This window comes from Salmo trutta, chromosome 17 (assembly GCF_901001165.1).
Source record: "Salmo trutta chromosome 17, fSalTru1.1, whole genome shotgun sequence".
In the NCBI taxonomy this organism is placed as follows: domain Eukaryota; kingdom Metazoa; phylum Chordata; class Actinopteri; order Salmoniformes; family Salmonidae; genus Salmo; species Salmo trutta.
Window position 1 is genome coordinate 18,734,037 of NC_042973.1, and position 22,080 is coordinate 18,756,116.

Sequence of the window (22,080 nt, forward strand, 5' to 3'; positions counted from 1 at the left end):
ACGGCATGAAAGGTGATTCATGTTTTAAAAAGACCCTTTTCTCTCAGCACACTCAAGTGATGCTCCACCTGCCTAAAGAGCTGTGACCTGTGAAGAAAACATGTCTGCCTCTTTTCAAAGAGTGGAATGTAATGGGGCTAGGAAATACCAACACGAGCTCAAAATGGAACCAGAACTTATTGTGAAGTACAACTTTTATGCTGCCCACCTTTGTGTGGCTGTGTGCTGCAGAAGTGGCTTTAAACCATATCTATTATGAGACAGATCTGATTACCGGTATGTTACGAAGTCAACAAGGTTACTAGAAATTTCCGGGAAATTTCTGCGCCACTGAAGGCAATTGACCTCATCAGTAGTGTCATTAGGGGCATCCTCTATACCTGAGACAGAATGTTCAGGTAGGTACAGTTTCCCTGAGACCGTCCTCTGAGTACAGAAGGTAATGTGTTTCAGTCTTTCAGGGGAAATGTTGTCACTTCTGAACTTGGTTCACATGATAGCCGCAGACCAATTTCCTCTTTCCTCAGAGGGGAGAAACGCAGTAAAAAGATGAAGAGGACCATTTGATGCTGGCACTCTGCTCAGAACATGATGGTGAGGATGGAGAAGGGAGAAGCAACGGTGTGATTTATAGAAGGGAAATGGTTTAATGTGATTGAAAATCACACGTACAGTATGTATGCGCACCCACACACACACACACGCATTTTTCTCCCTACATAAAGTGTCTCTACTCTGGCAGCATAAGAGGCAGAGACGGGAGAATGCTGGTTCTCTTAGGCTCAGTGGAGTGACGACCTGACGACACACACAGCAGGCCTGACGACACACACACACACACACACACACACACACACACACACACACACACACACACACACACACACCGTTGTTCAGGGGAGGCCTCTAGACATCATACTTTTCCCCTTCCTTTCCTCTACCTCCCAAGGTGATGTGGCACTCATAAGTATGTTTACCACGCAAACACACACACACACACAACCACACACACAGATAGTCCCCAAGGACTATCTCGCTACAATTTCTGGGCCACCTTGCCTGGAGCTGGGTAGAATTTAATATAGCCAAATGTATGCTTAAATTGAGAAGCACCGATAATGCTTCAACTGTATAATCATGAGGCATGGCAGAATTTGCCAAATCCCGTTCCACTTTCCCCATGGCCAAAAGCCAGTTTGGTTATCCACACATTACCATTGTGTTAGCCGTGTTCCCACAGCACCTAAACAAATTAGCAGTGAATTAAGCCAAGCTGAAAGCAATATTCACAATATTTCCCCTCTCCTAAGTCTCCTTCTGTCAACTTTGTTTGTACAAATGTGTTTATTTGTCTCTCCTCTTCCCTTTACCAGATTGTATTTTCTTTTCTACCTCGACCTCAACAATTTGCGACACGAAATCAAAAGAAATCAATTGCACATACCTTCTTAAAAATCCAAATGACTGTTTAAACCAGAGGCCCAGGATAAAAAAAACTCTGTTCCCACATGGTTAAATAATGAATCTAACCAACATGGCCCCATTGCAGTAGATATCAAATCTGCATTTAGATGGAAATGTTATTACACGCACAACCCCCTTGAGACTGCCCTTTGTTTGGAAATCCGCCTATTTTTCATCTGTCTTTTTCCTCTGAATGAGGCCCAATCAGACTGCCTAACCTGCAGAGGAGATGAGCAAGGGAAGAGGGGAGGAGAGAGGTAAAGATGGATTGAGTGGAGAGAGAGCAAGTATGAACGAGAACCCGATGCAGACAGGGAGAGAGAGAGACAGTAATGCCAAAAGTGTCTTTCACTCTGCTTCTGCTTAATCACAGAAGAGGACTTTCTGATCTATACAATTGACAACTTTGTCAACTCATTTTAAGCAGTGGGGAATTATTAACTACAGGTAGAAGTCTTTATCTGCCTCGAGCAGCAACGAGCAGAAGACAGAGAGAGGCTGTTAATGTGTTCTTCCACAGTCGTAAGAACACAATGGCCGACATCTATTTTTCTTTCCCTCTCCGCCCAATCTTACCTACAATGGGCTTTTCAATGATAAAGGCTCCATTGTTTTCTATTAGCCCATCCGCCCAGCTCTGAGATGATCAAGCGTGTCCTCTCCTGTCATTGGCTTTGACTAGCAACGTGTCAGGTGTTTGTTTTGTCATAAATCAAGACACATCTTTTGTCTGAGCTCTCTCTCTCTCTCTCTCTCTCTCTCTCTCTCTCTCTCTCTCTCTTCTCTCTCTCTCTCTCTCTCTCTCTCTCTCTCTCTCTCCTCTCTTTCTCTCTCTCTCTCTCTCTCTCTCTCTCTCTCTCTCTCTCTCTCTCTCTCTCTCTCTCAGGTGATCTCTTTGTCAGGTGTCAAGATCACAGAAGTGTTTTGCTCAAGAGCAGTTTGTCAAGATGAAAGCGATGCTATAGTTATACCAGCGGTAACTGGAGGGCCATGTTGGAGAGTGGATTTGAAAGGCCATGTTGGAGGGTGGTTTTAAAGGGCCATGTTGGAGAGTGGGTTTGAAGGGCCATGTTGGAGAGTGGGTTTGAAGGGCCATGTTGGAGAGTGGATTTGAAGGGCCATGTTGGAGAGTGGGTTTGAAGGGCCATGTTGGAGAGTGGGTTTGAAGGGCCATGTTGGAGAGTGGGTTTGAAGGGCCATGTTGGAGAGTGGGTTTGAAGGGCCATGTTGGAGGGTGGGTTTGAAGGGCCATGTTGGAGAGTGGGTTTGAAGGGCCATGTTGGAGAATGGGTTTGAAGGGCCATGTTGGAGGGTGGGTTTGAAGGGCCATGTTGGAGGGTGGGTTTGAAGGGCCATGTTGGAGAGTGGGTTTGAAGGGCCATGTTGGAGGGTGGGTTTGAAGGGCCATGTTGGAGAGTGGGTTTGAAGGGCCATGTTGGAGGGTGGGTTTGAAGGGCCATGTTGGAGAGTGGGTTTGAAGGGCCATGTTGGAGGGTGGGTTTGAAGGGCCATGTTGGAGAGTGGGTTTGAAGGGCCATGTTGGAGGGTGGGTTTGAAGGGCCATGTTGGAGAGTGGGTTTGAAGGGCCATGTTGGAGGGTGGGTTTGAAAGGCCATGTTGGAGAGTGGGTTTGAAGGGCCATGTTGGAGAGTGGATTTGAAGGGCCATGTTGGAGAGTGGGTTTGAAGGGCCATGTTGGAGAATGGGTTTGAAGGGCCATGTCGGAGAGTGGGTTTGAAGGGCCATGTTGGAGAGTGGGTTTGAAGGGCCATGTTGGAGAGTGGGTTTGAAGGGCCATGTTGGAGAGTGGATTTGAAGGGCCATGTTGGAGAATGGGTTTGAAGGGCCATGTTGGAGAATGGGTTTGAAGGGCCATGTTGGAGAGTGGGTTTGAAGGGCCATGTTGGAGAATGGGTTTGAAGGGCCATGTTGGAGAATGGGTTTGAAGGGCCATGTTGGAGAGTGGGTTTGAAGGGCCATGTTGGAGAATGGGTTTGAAGGGCCATGTTGGAGGGTGGGTTTGAAGATGCCTATTTCATGTTACTTCCCATTAACTTTTGTGTGATAGAGGCTGCTGCGAGTCATCTTATATACTAACAAAACGGTTAATCCATTTTATTTGAAGGCTGTTTCTTTTTAAAATAAAAGCCTGGATCTACCTAAAGTATATACAGGGACAAGGCCTTGACCAGGACACAGGCTTCCACATCATGTTCTTCTGAGGAAAGAGAGAACAATACACAGCCAAAACAGTGGGAGAGAGAGAGAGAGAGAGAGAGAGAGAGAGAGAGAGAGAGAGAGAGAGAGAGAGAGAGAGAGAGAGAGAAAGGAGAGACAAGAGAGAGAAGTGAAAATATAAAGAAATAGAGAGATAGAGAGAGAAGAGGGGGGATGTTGAAGCTGTTATACTGCAGATGCTAACTCCTCCAAAATCAGCCCTAATGATAACCATGGCAACAGAGACACCACAAGCTGAGACAGGAGATGGGGTTTTGAGGGGAAAACACACATCCTCTCTCTTTCAGTACGGTCGTTCCACCTCAAAACACACAAGAAAGAGGATTTAGACACCCACCATTTCGATCTCTGAAAAATTAAGCTAATTGATTGTACCCAAATTGGCAATTTTAATATATTGGATTCATATAATCGTCAATCAATATAATACCTTACATCTGATTTGGAGCCTAATTATTCCTAACAATGAGTAGGAAATGAGGAATCCAATAAAATGATCAAAAGCCACCCACGGACCACCCACACCCTACGCCAAGCCCACCCCAACAACCAGTATACAGTATATTGGAATATTGGCTTTCATCCTATGAAATGTATTCCCTGTGAAACTGGTGATGTTTTCCCCCTGAAATTAGACATTGAAGTTGCATTATTTACCATAAATTAGTGTGAAAGTACCACACCCTTTTTATTAATTTTGCTAGTATCCTGTGTTTATTAAACGGATCCCAACATTTTCTTTGGGTAGAAAACCAATAGCTATTGCTCATGATTGAAATACATTGCCTGGTCATCCTCGCAATTCAAGCCAATCCTCCATGAAAGCAATTCAGTTTGGCATTATCTGTGTCCAGGAAACGGCCCTTCTGTGTGTGGTTTATTCCCATTCAAAAATGAGTTAGGCCATTCCTGGTGAACAAGCAAACCATTAGGCTACAGTAGTTCTAATGGTTTCAAAGTTATGGTCTCTAATGGTCTTCAATGTGTCACGGCTCCTCCTCTGCAGTGCAGGGGTGGTTCCCCTGCAGGCAGAGGAGGGTCGTTAGTGATTGCAGCTGGTGTGATTGGAGCCACCTGGGCTCAGGGTATTTAACAAACTGCTCCACTAACCTCTCGGTCTGTCTCCTCGCTGAGCTTCTGGCTCACTTGGCTCTCTCTCTCTCTCTCTCTCTCTCTCTCTCTCTCTCTCTCTCTCTCTCTCTCTCTCTCTCTCTCTCTCTCTCTCTCTCCAGGTATGATCTGGTTTCGTTTGTTACTTTGTTGGTTTTGTTAGTTCCATTCAGTCATGTTTACACACACATATTCACGCATCCATGCACCTTACCTACACACTACATTATGACATTTCCACACCTCATTCCTTTTTCTTTGTTATAGTTAATAGTTTTGTTTTATAATAAAGAACGTTTTGAATTGGCCTATACCAGTTGTTGATGTCCTCTCATTTTTGCCACAGGCTATGAGCCGGCCTGTGACAAGTGGGGGCTCATCCATAAGTTGTGACAAGTGGGGGCTCATCCATAAGTTGTGACAAGTGGGGGCTCATCCGTAAGTTAAGGTTAATTGTACTTATAGTTATAGTTATAGTTGGGTTGGTTTAGTTTAGATTGCCAAGTTTTTGTTTGAGAGGGATGTTTTGGTTTGGCCAATATTGTTGGAGAGAGCATTGAGAGCCATGTGTTCTTTTGGTTCAGTTAGTTTGGTAGCTAAATGTGATTAGCAATTCACTCTGGGTTTTTGTTCAAGTGGGAGTCCTCTCCTGTTCAGGCTTATCAGCGAGTGTCAATAGGAGGCTCGTGTTTTTGTTTTAGGTGGCAGTGAACGTGGGTAGAGCTTCTCTTTTCCTTTTCCCCTACATCGGCTCGGGAGCACCTCCGTGGTTATGGGGGGGCCGCCAGTTTCTGGTTGTCTTTTCCACTCCGCTGGTTTTGTGTGCATAAAACCCCACCACATGTGACTGCACGAAGACCAGGGCCAGTTAGGTAGTTGTTTTTGGAGGATAGTGGGGTGTGGCTCCTGTCCTTGAACCCAGACTAACAGCAGGTGAGTTGTGTATTTTTTTGAGCATTTGTAATAGTTGTCTTGGTTGAGGAAAATGTCTTCCATTCTGAGTGGTTTTGTTCAAGCTCCTTCAGAGGTAGCCTTAGAGTTGTGTACTAAGGAGCAGTTAATTGAAATTTCTGAACATTATCAGATTGAGATTGTTGATAAAAAAATTAAAGAGACTATTAAAGCTAAATTAAAGCAGGGTCTTATGGAAATAGGTGTTTTTTTCTGGTCAATCTGCTAGTAGTGAAGGTACAAGTTTTCAGTCTAGTACTTCATTAACTTTTGAGCAGCAGCGGGAGCTGTTGGGAATGAAGATGGAGATAGCATGTCGCAATCGCTCTAATAGACCAGAAGGACTACCACAGTTTGATGTTTCACAGAATCTTCGTTTGTTGCCTAAATTTGATGAGTCAGATCCAGATACATACTTTACTTTATTTGAGCGTATTGCGGAAGCTAGAGCTTGGTCTGATTTGGACATGACTATGTTGTTGCAATGTGTACTTACAGGTAAAGCATGTGAGGCTTTTGCAGCACTGAGTGTAGTTGACAGTAAAGTGTATGCTATAGTTAAATCAGCAGTTCTGAAGGTTTACGAACTTGTGCCGGAGGCATATCGTCAACGTTTTCGTTACAGGAAAAAGCTGGATTCACAAACCTATTCTGAGTTTGTTTGTGATTTGACTTCTGCATTTAATCGTTGGTGTACAGCTTCAGAAGTTAGTACTTTTGAGGATCTGTCTAATTTGATTGTGTTAGAACAGTTCAAAAATTCTGTGTCTGACCAGGTTGCTACATACATGAATGAACGTAAAGTTAAGTCTCCAAGTGATGCAGCAGTCCTTGCAGATGAGTACAGGCTAACACATAAAAGCAATTTTGAGTCAAACAGTGACATGTACCATAAAAACAACTTTACTACCAGGAATAGTAGGTCAAATTTTTTTGGAACTTCTTTCCAAAGGCCTCAACAGAAGTTTGGGTCTAGAGGACTTAAAGCACCGGTGAATGCTAATACCTGTCGCTACTGTTTAGTTGAAGGACATTGGAAGAAAGATTGTCCTCTACTTAAATCAAAAAGTCGGGTCAAGTTAAACCTGCTGTGATGGCAGCTCCTGTTATAGCCTCTGACCACCAGGGTGAGTTTTTTTCAGCCACTAGTTGAGTTTGATTCTCAGTCTTCCCACTGTGATTTTTCAGCCTTTATTTCAGATGGTTTAGTGTCCCTGAAAGATGGCAACCAAAATGTTTCGATCAAGATCTTAAGAGACACTGGAGCTTTAGACTATTTTATTCTGGAATCTGTTTTGCCGTTCTCTAAGGATACTGGCAGATGTGTAATGGTACGTGGTATGGGTTTAGTTCCATTCTCTTCTCCTTTACATGAAGTTACCTTAAAATGTGATCTGGTAGAGGGTGATGTAGATGTTGGGGTTAGACCCCAGTTGCCAGTAGAGGGAGTCCACATGATTTTGGGGAATGATTTGGCAGGTAGTAAGGTGTGGGCAGATTGGAAAGTAAACATCTTTACGAAGCAACCTTCAGTGTCCCCAGCAAGGGTATCTCCAGATAGCATCTCTGTATCTCCTGAGATATTTCCAGTTTGTGCTGTTACCCGCGCTGCCTCTCGTAATAAGGTTGAGAGTAAGCCAGAAAGTCTTGAGTTGCCAGTCAAACTCCAGACAGAACAGTTGACTAGTTCTAGAGATTCATTGATAGCTGAGCAAAAGGCTGATACTACTTTGCATGATCTGTTTGAGAAAGTTGTTCCTGATTCAGTGGTGAGGAATAGTGCTCAGTGTTACTTTCTTCTTGATGGACTGTTGGTTAGGAAATGGGTTCCACACTATGATCAGGGTCTAGGAGAACCAGTCTTTCAAATAGTTGTACCTACTACTTTGCGAAATAAAGTGTTGCAAACTTCACATGGTGATGTGGCAGGTCATATGGGTGTTCGTAAAACTTATGATCGCGTACTGCGTTATTTTTTCTGGCCACGTTTAAAGCGGGATGTATCTCAGTTTATTAAAACTTGTGATACGTGTCAGCGCACAAGCAAGCCGAACCAGGTTGTAAAGCCAGCACCTTTGTATCCAATACCAGCCGTAGGGCAACCTTTTGAGCATCTTATTATCGATTGTGTTGGTCCTTTACCACGGTCCAAATCAGGTCATAGCTACTTATTAACTGTTATGTGTCAAGCAACTAGATATCCGGCAGCTTTTCCCTTGCGTACCATAACTTCAAAATCAGTAGTTAAAGCGTTAACTCAATTTATTTCAACATTTGGGATTCCAAAAATCATCCAGTCAGACCAGGGATCTAACTTTACCTCCCATTTATTTGCTCAGGTTCTCAAACAGCTTAAAGTTAAACACAATAAGTCTACTGCGTACCATGCTCAGAGTCAGGGAGCTTTGGAACATTTTCATCAAACTTTGAAATCCTTGCTTCGTGCAATCTTTACAGAACTGTCTGCAGATTGGGAGGAGGGGTTACCTTGGTTGTTACTAGCTGCTCGTGAAGTAGTGCAGGAAAGCACAGGGTTTAGCCCAAATGACTTAGTGTTTGTCATAAGGTACGTGGGCCTTTAGCAGTACTGCAGGATGGTTGTTTGCCTGAGGAACCACCTCGGAACCTTATTGACTATGTAAATGGTTTTAGGTTCAAGTTGTATAGGGCTGGTGAACTGGCAAAAGAAACTAAAATGTTCTCAACAGAAAATGAAACTGAAATATGACGGACAGGCTGAGCTGCGTGAGTTTAGTCCCGGTGATCGTGTACTTGCTCTTTTGCCTCTTGTAAGTTCACCTTTTCAGGCAAAATACTGTGGTCCTTTCACTGTGTTGCGCAAAGTGTCAGATTTGAACTATCTTATTGAAACCCCTGGTCATAGGAAGTCCTCTAAATTATGCCATGTGAACCTGTTAAAATGTTATCACTCCTGTGATCTAAGCAAAGTGGAAGGCACTCCAGCAGTGAGGTCAGCGTTGACTGCTGCTCCAGTCACTGAATCTTGTGGCTTTAACTTGGGGGAGGGGGGAGAAGAGGAGGTAGTTAGGGTTTTGGATGAGGTCTTACAAGGTCGGTTGAAAAACTCCCAGACTTTGCAAAACCTTGGGGTTTTGGTAGATCATTTAGACTCTGAGAAATGGGATGAACTGGTAGCTCTTATTAGAAGCTACCCTGGTTTGTTTTCTGACACTCTATTGGAAACTCATTTAATTGAGCATGACATAGACATCGGAGATGCTAAGCCTATTAAACAGAGATTTTATTGTGTATCTGAGGAGAAAAGACTGCAATTGGACGACTCCTGGGAGGAGCATGTCATTAGAGTGCAAGCCTTGTTCGAAAGACTGGTGTGGGCCAGGTTGACTATCAATTTGGCCAAGTGTGAGTTTGCCACAGCTACAGTAACATACCTAGGCAAGGTTGTTGGTCAGGGTGTTGTCTGTCCCGTGGAAGCCAAGGTTCAGGCTGTGAAGCAGTTTCCACAGCCCTCCACAAAGAAAGAACTGATGCGCTTCCTGGGAATGGCGGGGTACTACCGTGCTTTTTGTAAACTTTTCGGTAGTAGTGTCCCCCCTGACCAATCTGCTGAAGGCCAAGGCTGAATTTCTCTGGTCCACCCAGTGTCAAGAGGCATTTGAAGCAGTTATGGCTCTTTTGTGTTTGTCACCTGTGTTGGTAGCACCAAACTTTGAGAAACATTTCAAATTGCAGGTAGACGCCAGTCAAATCGGTGCTGGGGCTGTGCTTCTCCGGGAAAATGATGACAATATTGAGTGTCCAGTCAGTTCCTTTTCCTGGAAATTTAAGAAGTATCAGGAAAACTATTCTGTCATTGAAAAGGAGGCTTTAGGTCTCATTTGGGCTTTACAGCACTTTGAGGTCTATGTTGGTTCTGGTTTAACCCCTTTAACTGTGTTCACGGACCACAACCAACTTACTTTTCTGAAGTCCTTGCAAAATCCCAACCAGCGCCTGATGCGTTGGGCTTTGTTCTTGCAACCATTCAACCTGGATATTAGACACATTAGGGGTAAGGATAATATAATTGCTGATGCTCTGTCTCGTGCTCCTTTAACCTAGTTTGTATTTTCTCTCTGTTGAACCCTGTGGCTGTCTGCGCCTCTTTCCTCTTAATCTGCTCCCCAGGTACCAGGGTTGCTGAGCTTGAGGAAGGACAGTCAGCTAGGAGACACGGGGGCTACTACTAGGAGCCGGGACTGGTATCTGTTTTTTGTTGTTTTGTTTTGGGAAATTTGGATTATGTTTATTATGTTGGGTCGTAATTTGAATTGAGGATGGGACCCTCAATTTAAGGAGGGGGGTGTCACGGCTCCTCTGCAGTGCAGGGGTGGTTCCCCTGCAGGCAGAGGAGGGTCGTTAGTGATTGCAGCTGGTGTGATTGGAGCCACCTGGGCTCAGGGTATTTAACAAACTGCTCCACTAACCTCTCGGTCTGTCTCCTCGCTGAGCTTCTGGCTCGCTGGGCTTGGGAAATTATATTATATTATACTAATACAATTGCTCAGAGAAAGAGATTTTGTTTAACAGGTAATATTGTTTTTCTCCTAAATTATTGACACCCCTAAAGATTCTTATAAATGTTGTAAAAAAAATCTAAAGTTTAGTATTTGGTTCCTAGCATGCAACGATTACATCAAACGTGTGACTATACAAATTTATTGGATGCATTTGCAGTTTGTTTTGGTTGTGTTTCAGATTATTTTGTGCCCAATAGAAATAAATGGTAAATAATGTATTGTGTCATTTTGGAGTCATTATTCTTATAAATAAGAAAAGAATATGTTTCTAAACACTTCTACATTAATTTGGATGCTACCATGATTACAGATAATCCTGAATGAATAATGATTAATGTTGAGTGAGAAAGTTACAGACGGTCAAAGATCATACCCCCAAGACATGCTGACCTCCCACCATTACCAATAACAGGGGAGATAAACATTCAGCAACAGCTGGTGTCCCACAGCCAGGCGCCATGCAAGGTTTAGAACGACATTCCCAATGCTGGCACTCTCTTGTATGAAATCTTCTCACCAGGACCCCTTTCCCACTCCTTCATCTTCACCTTTCCTCCCTTCTTCTCCTCTCTTCTCCCCCCTCCTCTCCTCCCTTCTCTAGCTATGAATGTTAACCATGCCCAGGGATATGGGCCTGCGTCTGAGCCCTGTCCTATCCTTGTCCCATCCCTGTCCTATCCCTGTCCAACCCTGTCTCATCCCTGTCCTATCCCTGTCCTATCCCTGTCCCATCCCTGTCCCATCCCTGTCCTATCCCTGTCCTATCCCTGTCCTATCCCTGTACCATCCCTATCATATCCATGTCCTATCCCTGTCCCATCCCTGTCCCATCCCTGTCCTATCCCTGTCCTATCCCTGTCCCATCCCTGTCCTATCCCTGTCCTATCCCTGTCCCATCCCTGTTCCATCCCTGTCCTATCCCTGTCCCATCCCTGTCCTATCCCTGTCCTATCCCTGTCTCATCCCTGTCCCATCCCTGTCCTATCCCTGTCCTATCCCTGTCTTATCCCTGTCCTATCCCTGTCCTATCCCTGTCCTATGCCTGTCCTATCCCTGTCTCATCCCTGTCCCCCCCTGTCCCATCCCTATCATATCCATGTCCTATCCCTGTCCCATCCCTGTCCCATCCCTGTCCTATCCCTATCATATCCCTGTCCTATCCCTGTCCTATCCCTGTCTCATCCCTGTCCCCCCCTGTCCTAGCCCTGTCCCATCCCTGTCCTATCCCTGTCCTATCCCTGTCCTACCCCTGTCTCATCCCTGTCCCCCCCTGTCCTAGCCCTGTCCTATCCCTGTCCTATCCCTGTCCCATCCCTGTCCTATCCCTGTCCTATCCCTGTCCTACCCCTGTCCTATCCCTGTCCTATCCCGCCACACGCCAGTGTAGTGCCACTCGGAGACTACTGCCCGTGCCCTGTGTGGCATAATGATACATTTATCTGGTGTGGCACAGGGCCCCATGCCCCCCCCGTTTCTCCATCCTCATCTCTGGCCCGTCAAACAAACACAGTCACCAGAGGAGCTTTTCATGCCAGTCCCCCTTCTGTGCCTACTACCCCCTGCCTCCCCCTGTCTCCCTCCATCACTCATTTCCATTTTCACCCACCCGAAAAGGAAAAAGTTGGAAGGGGGTGGGGAGGGCCAGAGGGAGGGGGCAACATGTTCATAAACATCCTTTCCACAGTAGCAGGGTGGAATGCATCTATTTGCACGACAGATCTAAAGGCTCATATGTGTCAGTAAGTTATATGACCTGGGGGAGGCAGTGGACTTTTTATGCTTATGCTATGTGAGACTGCTGAGCATGCTTCTTGGCCTACATAGCCTGCAGTCTGCTACAACTACTGCTGTTACACACATGTGGGCGAGTACGCACGCGCGCACACACACACAATCTGCTCCAGTCACGTCTCTTGTGCTAAAGGAGCAGCATGCTGAGTCACAGGCCCCCAAGCCTTAGTTTTTCACAGGCCCCACAATGCTATGCTGTTTATCTTGACACAAGGCAGAACAATGGCGTGCAGATGGCAGCAGACGGCGCAGGGAGACAAGCCGGCACAGGGGGCACAGAGGGGGCATTGGTCTGGGTTCCCTCTGGTAGAACTGTGGATGCATGGACACGACTGCTAGAGGCCCTCCACACCCTGCACCCTGGATAAGACTGTGTGTGTGTGTGTATGTGTACTCTTAGTGTGTGTGCGTGTGCGTGTGCATGTACTGTGTGTGTGTGTGTGTGTGTGTGTGTGTGTGTGTGTGTGTACTGTATGTGTATGTACTGTATGTGTATGTGCGTGTGTGTGTGTGCGTGCGTGCGTGCGTGCGTGCGTGTGTGTGTGTGTGTGTGTGTGTGTACTGTATGTGTATGTACTGTATGTGTATGTGCGTGCGTGTGCATGTGCATGTACTGTGTGTGTGTGTGTCTGTGTGTGTGTGTGTATGTGTGTGTATGTACTGTATGTGTATGTACTGTATGTGTATGTGCGTATGTGTGTGTGCGTGCGTGTGGGCGTGCATGCGTGCTTGCATGTGCACATGTGCGTATGCATATCTGTGAATGCGTGCATGTGCAAGTTTTATGGCTGGTCTGGGTCTCTCCTGTAGGGGCTGTGGGTGTGTGTACATGGTTACTCCAGCACTGTAGAACCCTGCACTGGCCAGATAAGACTATTTGAGTAACACTGGTCCAGGATCAGCTGTTGTCTGCAGGGAGAGTCTACTCCCTGACAGCTCATGATCTCAGACCTGCCAGAGTATTCTCAAGGAGAGTGAGAGAGAAACATGTACTGACACATAGTCAGAGGGTAAAAAATACCTTACCCAGGCATCTTCCAAATTATTGCCTGACTCAAGAGCGATGATGCTTGGGGGACTAAATTGTCCTGCCAAAGGACTAGCCAAGCCTTAATGTGCAGGGACAGCTCTGACACACAGCCAGAGACTGTCATAGCACTCAGAAATGTACTGAGGCAAATCATAGATAAGGGTACATTAGGTATCTGCCTACATACTATGGCAAAGGGCTCATTATACAGTATGTGGATAGAATATTGAGGGAATCCATGTCTGTATCCTCAGTTTCTCACCAGGGGTGCATTAACTAGAAACCAAACGGAAGCAAATGGCTGAAATGGGATGGGACTAATATGAACTTGTGCAATAACAAAATGATAATTTTTGTTGCAAATCATTTTCCGTTGCAAAGCATTTTGCTATGGTGTGAACTAATGAATGCACCCCAGATGTTTGAGAGCATCCTAACACATGCATGTGGGTGTTAACATGATATTAAGGGTGTGTGTGTGCGTAGTGGGTGTGTGTGTACGTAGTATGTATGTGGTGTGTGTGTTGATGCATGCATTCATGTGTCTTTGTGAGCATTTGTGAATATGTGTGTGTGTGTGTGTGTGTGTGTGTGTGTGTGTGTGTTTCTCGTGGTAAGTGAGAGTGTCAACCCATTCCTTCATAAACAGCAACTCTCCACAGGGCAGTGCTGTAAATAGGAGTCCAGGGACCAGTAAGCCAGCTAGTATACAGCACTGGGGACTAGCCAAGACTCTGCTAAGAGCCTGGAGCTATCACAAGACCTCCTCAGAAACACCTTCAGAAGAGCAGGGGGATAGGTAGTGTGTTGTTAATGTGGTGCTAATGTTGTGTCTACTGGACCAACGCTGGTAAAAGACACAGACGGCCATGTTAAAAAATGTAGGCAGGAGAACTTACCACAACCCAGAGAGAGAAGGAGGGCTGTCAGCAGAGCCTGCAGTCCACAGGCTCTGAGCCTGCAGACTGTCACACTCAGCATCCTGGACCTGAGAGAGAGAGAGAGAGAGAGAGAGAGAGAGAGAGAGAGAGAGAGAGAGAGAGAGAGAGAGAGAGAGAGAGAGAGAGAGAGAGAGAGAGAGAGAGAGAGATCAATAGAATTAGAAGTTGCTGATATGCTCACCCCACATTTCCTCCCCTTAACGTGCCAGTTAAAGAGACAGAAGGAAAAAGGTGAGAGGTAGTCAGGAGGCATAGCCATTAGAATCCCATCCACAGACGCAGGTTGAAGTTTATTGTCATGAGTCTCGTCCTGGAGGCAGAACTGAGTGATTTCCTCTTAGATACACCAGCTGTAAAGTCAAAATTGTCTATATTATACAAATTCATTTAAGGTCAGTGTGGTCAGGGTTATGGTTAGGTTTAAAATCCGATTTCATGACTTTGTGGCTGTGCCAGCTAGTGACCACTTCTGCAGAGCTGCCTCCAGAACAAGATTCCTGACGGAAAAACGCTAACCTGCTCCACAGACAGCCCTTGTAGTGACAAATCAAACAGGAGTAATGTCAGGTTACATCAGAGGACACTGATAATGTTGCTCACTTTACAATCTCCCTTCAATCAGAGACTGAGCTGTACCTAGAACAGCCCAGGATGTAAGCCACAACCCAATTTGATTGACAATCAGCTGGATATGGTCTTTGCATTGAAGAATGTGTTATTAATTGGCGACCCATCAGCTTCCTCTGTTTACTCTACCAAAGGGAGAGATGTTTACATCAAAACGTCTGAGCACCACAACACAACATGCAAATACAACACCTTTGAAGCCTCTGTTCCCATGGTAATTGTTACACATGGCATGTTTGACATTTTCTCTCGTGAGTGTGGAGGCAGCTGGTATGTGAGAAAGAGCCTGGTGTTTGTATTAGTTAATTGGAAAATTCACCTTTTCCGTTTCATTGGGAAGATGAAAAAAAACCTCCCTTACCACAAAAGGAGTGATTTTCTTTCTTTCATTCCTTTCTTTCTTTCACTCATTTTCCAATACCAATACAAACACATTTGATAATGAATAAAAGTGAGATCCTAATCATCTCAATCTCTCTAGAAGAATCATTAAACCAGACAGTGAAAATCCAGTTGAAAAAATGACTTCAATTCAATAAAATTCCATACAACTTTATCAATCCCATCAGGTGCAATACATAGAGAATTGTCTGAGCACATGCACACAAGTACAGCATAAAGAGAAAAGCAGACTTTGCAACTAGGTACAGACCAGACCAAATCAGTCCAGAGAGTGGGGTCCAGTGTGGGATGAGGGTGAACTGAGTCCCAGTGAGAGAGGTCAGCCCCTGGTGTGAGGACAGAGAAACCCTGTGTATAAATAATGAATGTTATCTGGCAGTTCTGGACACAAGGTGTTCAGCCTGGCGCGGCGGTTAGGCAGCCAAGGGGCGAAATCCGAGGAGAGGGTACCACAGATAGCCAGAGTCCATTACAGTCGCGCTATTCACTCAGACTGTTTTAAAGGCAAACAAGGACAAACACCAGCCACAACCAGCCCAGCCAGGCTGTTCTCTATGGGAGGAATATACAGTACCAGTCAAAAGTTTGGACACACCTACTCATTCAAGGGTTATTCTTTATTTTTACTATTTTCTACATTGTAGAATAATAGTGAAGACATCAAAACTATTTAATAATACATATGGAATCATGTAGTAACCAAAAAAAGTGTTAACAGGTGTGTCTTGTTAAAAGTAAATTTGTGGAATTTCTTTCCTTCTTAATGTGTTTGAGCCAATCAGTTGTGTGTGACAAGGTAACCCTGTTTGGTTAAAGACCAAGTCCATATTATAGAAAGAACAGTTCAAATAAGCAAAGAGAAATGACAGTCTATCATTAATTTAAGACATGAAGGTGAGTCAATACGGAACATTTCAAGAATTTGAAAGTTTCTTCAAGTGCAGTTGCAAAAACCATGAAGCGCTATGATGAAACTGGCTCTCACGAGGACCGCCACAGGAAAGGAAGACCCAGAGTTACCTCTGCTGCAGGGGATAAGTTCATTAGAGTTACCAGCCTCAGATTGCAGCCCAAATAAATGCTTCACAGAGTTCAAGTAACAGACACATCTCAACATCAACTGTTCAGAGGAGACTGCGTGAATCAGTCTGCAAATAAACCACTACTAAAGGACACCAATAATAAGAAAATACTTGTTTGGGCCGAGAAACACAAGCAATGGACATTAAACCGGTGGATCAGTTGTCCAAATTTGAGATTTTTGGTTTCAACCTCTGTGTCTTTGTGTCTTTCTGTGTCTCTGTGTCTGTTCAGAGTAGGTGAACAGATGATCTCTGCATGTGTGGTTCCCACCGCGAAGCATGGAGGAGGAGGTGTGATGGTGTGGGGGTGCTTTGCTGGTGACACTGTCAGTGATTTATTTAGAATTCAAGGCACACTTAACCAGCATTGGTACCACAGCATTCTGCAGCGATACGCCATTGTCCTGTTTTTCAACAGGACAATGACCCAACACACCTCCAGGATGTGTAATGGCTATTTGACCAAGTAGAGGGATGGAGTGCTGCATCAGATGACCTGGCCTCCACAATCACCCGACCTCAACCCAATTGAGATGGTTTGGGATGAGTTGGACTGCAGAGTGAAGGAAAAGCAGCCAACAAGTGCTCAGCATAGGTGGGAACTGCTTCAAGACTGTTGGAAAAGCATTCCTCGTGAAGCTGGTTGAGAGAATGCCAAGAGTGTGCAAAGCTGTCATCAAGGCAACGGGTGGCTACTTTGAAGAATATAAAATATATTTTGATTTGTTTAACACTTTTTTGGTTACTACATGATTCCATATGTGTTATTTCATAGTTTTGATGTCTTCACTCTTATTCTACTATGTAGAAAATAGTACAAATAAAGAAAAACCCTTGAATGTGTAGGTGTGTCCAAACTTTGACTGGTACTGTACATACACAATAAAATACATAAACACAGTCATGAGAAATACAAATAAAACATCACAAATCACCCAGGAAAACAGTTACATTGCTCCACAAATCCACAAGTCCCCAATCAATACATGAAATTGTTGGAATGGCACCAGAACATCAATATGAAATCATTTTTGAATTTTGTTCCAGTAATACGGAACATCAAAACTAAAAGCAGATTTACCTCGCTCGGGGGAGACCCTAGGAACCTCAAGAGTTAACCAATCCTGTGAACGGGTTAGACAACTTAGGTGTCTATACTTCAACAGCAAAATTAGATAAGACGGAAGTTTATGAAGTAGGGCCTCTAGAGAGGAGGCTCCCTCTCTCCTCTCCTCTCTTTATCTGTCTACTCTACTCCCTCCTTTTCCTTGTGAGGAGCATTCCAGGTTAATTGACAGGGCCTTTCAGCAGTGTGGCGTTAATGTGGCATAGCCTCCTCCTACCACCCTTCCATACCTCCCGCCATCCCTCCATCCCTTCACCCCAATAGCCCATCTGTTCATTGCATCTTTCATGTCAGTGTGACCAATCCCTCATAATGTAGGGCACACTGCTGCATACACACTGAGAAACACTCATGCAAACACTCAGAGGGTCAAATGTCAATTACAGCTCTGCTATTCGCTAAGACTGTCTCAAAGGCAAACAAGGACAAACTCCAGCCACAGACAGCCCAGCCAGGGCTGTTCTATATAGGCGGAGTATGTACCTGTGTGACTCAGTTGGTAGAGTTTGGCACTTGCAATGCCAGGGTTGTGGGTTCGATTCCCACAGGGGACCAGTATGAAAATGTATACACTCACTACTGTAAGTCACTCTGGATAAGAGTGTCTGATAAATGACTAAAATGTACATGTAAATTAATACAGCTGGGCACACCTTATCCCTCCTAAATATTACTACAGATCAGCACTTCAATGCTGCCCAAATGATGATGTGAGATTATACTAGAGGTAGGAATTTTTCCCCACCATGTTACCTGACCTGGGAAAACTCCTGCCTGTAGTTATAACCTCTGGCCTATGAGTTTTTCCTGGTTAGAAAAATCCAGGGCTCTAATTATTAGACTCCTTAGTACCATTCTACGGTCAAGGTGAGAATGCTAAGTGTTTTCCTTGCTAACGAAGTCTAGAAAATATCCTATTCCCTTTCTAGACTGTTTTTATGTCCAAAGACTTTTCATGACACGCAGACCCACTTCAATCCCAGACCAATAGTCTCTTCTGAGCTCCATGGCCCTCTCTCCACATCATCAATATGGATAAAGACCTGTATTCCTGTGTGTTCAATAGGGCTAAGTCACAACACTATGTCTGCTCTAACTTGCCACTATCTTTAGCCATTTTCTTTGCATCACTCTCTCTTCCTTCTCTCTCTCTCTCTCTTTCTCTTTCTCTCGGTCTCTCTCTTCTCAGCAGTTCTTTATTCTTGCCTTCGACCTCTACGCTGCCAGCCTGTAACCTCCATCACTGCTTTCATTGACCTTCGACCTCTACGCTGCCAGCCTGTAACCTCCATCACTGCTTTCATCGACCTTCGACCTCTACGCTGCCAGCCTGTAACCTCCATCACTGCTTTCATCGACCTTCGACCTCTACCCTGCCAGCCTGTAAACTCCATCACTGCTTTCATTGACCTTCGACCTCCACGCTGCCAGCCTGTAAACTCCATCACTGCTTTCATCGACTTTCAACCTCTACGCTGCCAGCCTGTAACCTCTTTCATCGCAGCTTGAAGACTCAGGAGTCTATCTGTTAATTGTATCTGCGAGTTGGAGCCATACTGTTTTCTACCGGCCCTCCGCAAGTAGGGGACAGCCGCCAAGCTGTGAGTGTCCTTTCAAATACCCACTCTCTATGCTCCGCTGGCTCACCGGACTGGACATCACCGCGACGCCCACATGAACCTGCTGCTATTTACACAGCTGCATACATTTCACACACTGACATACACACAACCCAAGCATGCACAAAAGTACACAGGAGCACACACACAGACAAGAATGTATGCACACACACACACACACACACACACACACACACACACACACACACACACACACACACACACACACACACACACACACACACACACACACACACACACACACACACACACACCAGAGAAACCTGTACACACAGCCACACACAGCCAGAAAGTATACATAAAGTATTGTGACTCTGATACTCTCTGTTCCTATCATAACTCGTGACAGATTAGACATACAGTAATTTCGGCGTTAGCGTTGTGTGATAACAGAGAGACCAGAACAGGTGTCTACTGTCCTGTACCACACACTGAGACAATGCTCCATACTGAGAAGTCTGAGAGGAGTCACTGGGAGCCTCACTGTATCCCTCCACAGCCTACACAGCTGCTTCATCCCAGCTGGTGGGGAGCTCTGCTCAGCCTGTCAGACTTGACTGCTCCGTACATGCTGTCACACCCATATGGGAGGGAGGGAGGGTTTTTTGTGCTGTTACCACCTGTCAGGAGCTCATGCTGTCCCTCTATGGAGAATATTTCTACCCTTCTCTCTATCAAAGTTCTTTCTGTCTTCCAAAAAGTTTCTCTATCATTCCTTCTGCTCACTCTCTCCTCTCTTTATATGTCTTCTCCCTCCCTCCTTTCTGCCATTCTCAACCACCATGGAGTCCGACTCTCTCTCTGTCTGCTCCCTCCATGGAGTCCGACTCTCCCTCTCTCCTCTGCTCCTTCCATGGAGTCCGACTCTCCCTCTCTCCTCTGCTCCCTCCATGGAGTCTGACTCTCTCTCTGTCTGCTCCCTCCATGGAGTCTGACTCTCCCTTTCTCCTCTGCTTCCTCCATGGAGTCTGACTCTCTCTCTGTCTGCTCCCTCCATGGAGTCTGACTCTCTCTCTGTCTGCTCCCTCCATGGAGTCTGACTCTCCCTCTCTCCTCTGCTTCCTCCATGGAGTCTGACTCTCTCTCTGTCTGCTCCCTCCATGGAGTCTGACTCTCTCTTTGTCTGCTCCCTCCATGGAGTCTGACTCTCTCTCTGTCTGCTCCCTCCATGGAGTCTGACTCTCCCTCTCTCCTCTGCTCCCTCCATGGAGTCTGACTCTCCCTCTCTCTGCTCCCTCCATGGAGTCTGACTCTTCCTCTCTCTGCTCCCTCCATGGAGTCTGACTCTCCCTCTGTCTGCTCCTTCCATGGAGTCTGACTCTCCCTCTCTCCTCTGCTCCCTCCATGGAGTCTGACTCTCTCTCTGTCTGCTCCCTCCATGGAGTCTGACTCTCCCTCTCTCCTCTGCTCCCTCCATGGAGTCTGACTCTCCCTCTCTCCTCTGCTCCTTCCATGGAGTCCGACTCTCCCTCTCTCCTCTGCTCCCTCCATGGAGTCTGACTCTCCCTCTCTCCTCTGCTCCCTCCATGGAGTCTGACTCTCTCTCTGTCTGCTCCCTCCATGGAGTCTGACTCTCCCTCTCTCCTCTGCTCCCTCCATGGAGTCTGACTCTCTCTCTGTCTGCTCCCTCCATGGAGTCTGACTCTCCCTCTCTCCTCTGCTCCCTCCATGGAGTCTGACTCTCCCTCTCTCTGCTCCCTCCATGGAGTCTGACTCTCCCTCTCTCCTCTGCTCCCTCCATGGAGTCTGACTCTCCCTCTCTCTGCTCCCTCCATGGAGTCTGACTCTCCCTCTCTCCTCTGCTCCCTCCATGGAGTCTGACTCTCTCTTTGTCTGCTCCCTCCATGGAGTCTGACTCTCCCTCTCTCCTCTGCTCCCTCCATGGAGTCTGACTCTCTCTTTGTCTGCTCCCTCCATGGAGTCTGACTCTCCCTCTCTCCTCTGCTCCCTCCATGGAGTCTGACTCTCCCTCTCTCCTCTGCTCCCTCCATGGAGTCTGACTCTCTCTTTGTCTGCTCCCTCCATGGAGTCTGACTCTCCCTCTCTCCTCTGCTCCCTCCATGGAGTCTGACTCTCTCTTTGTCTGCTCCCTCCATGGAGTCTGACTCTCTCTTTGTCTGCTCCCTCCATGGAGTCTGACTCTCTCTCTGTCTGCTCCCTTCCTTCTTTCTTTCTTGCCATCATGTATTATTAACGAGACTCATTAATCCCTCACTCCCCCTGTCACTCCATCAGCTCTCACTGCCATTGTCCCTGCAGCAGTCGGTTAGTCAGTCACAACACAACACACCCCAAACCCTAAGCCTAACCCTTAACCCCTAACCATAACCCTAACCCGTACTGCAACCCTAACCCTAAACCTAACCCCTAAGCCAAAAATAGCCTTTTGCCTTGTGGGGACTGGCAAATCTTCCTTGTTTTACAATCCTACGCACACACACACACACACACACACACACACACACACACACACACACACACACACACACACACACACACACACACACACACACACACACACACACACACACACACACACACACACACACAGCCAGCTCCACTTGGGAGCCTCATCAACAGAGACATTTATCCTTCCAGGAACCATATTGCTGAACTTCCATATTGTATAGTAAATGTTATCTTTAGTATGCTACATTTGCATGACAAAGTTGATATTTTATGAGCTGCTTCTCCCTCCTCGGTTAGTTCCTTGTGTTTTCCTTGGTGAGTTTTTGTTCTGATGCTTCGTGATAAAAGCATCCGGATGAAAACAAATCTGAGACCGGAGCGCTAAAAGCAAACTTATAAAACCTGAATGAGGAGAGAACACAACAGTTATCCAATGGGAAGAAAGGACAGCATGCGTTGTCTGGGACACAACAAACACATTGTCTGTCTGTGGTGCAGTAGAATCAGATGACCCATTATCATTTCATGTGTTTGAGCACTCTGATTCCAGCTAGCTATCATCCACACAATGTGTGGGGAATAGCTGGGGCTTTAGACATTCACTTTTAGCACACTCCGCCAACCCTTATGTTCTAGCTGTATCCGAATCCTGGTTTAGGAAGGTCACCAAAGATTCTGAAATTTCCCTCCCCAATTACAACATTTTTCGTCAAGACAGAACTGCTAAA

The 22,080-nt window shown here is 45.8% G+C and overlaps 1 protein-coding gene across 1 annotated transcript in view; it reads right to left on the minus strand.

Annotated features, from left to right (window-relative positions):
• The window catches only part of ncanb (neurocan b), a 245,912-nt gene that overhangs the window by 153,975 nt on the left and 69,857 nt on the right, over window positions 1-22,080 (minus strand). The window contains exon 2 of the mRNA XM_029696021.1: window positions 14,025-14,113. Within this exon, the coding sequence (XP_029551881.1) occupies window positions 14,025-14,106 (82 nt within the window). The 5' untranslated portion in view covers window positions 14,107-14,113. The remainder of the gene's footprint in view (window positions 1-14,024; window positions 14,114-22,080) is intronic.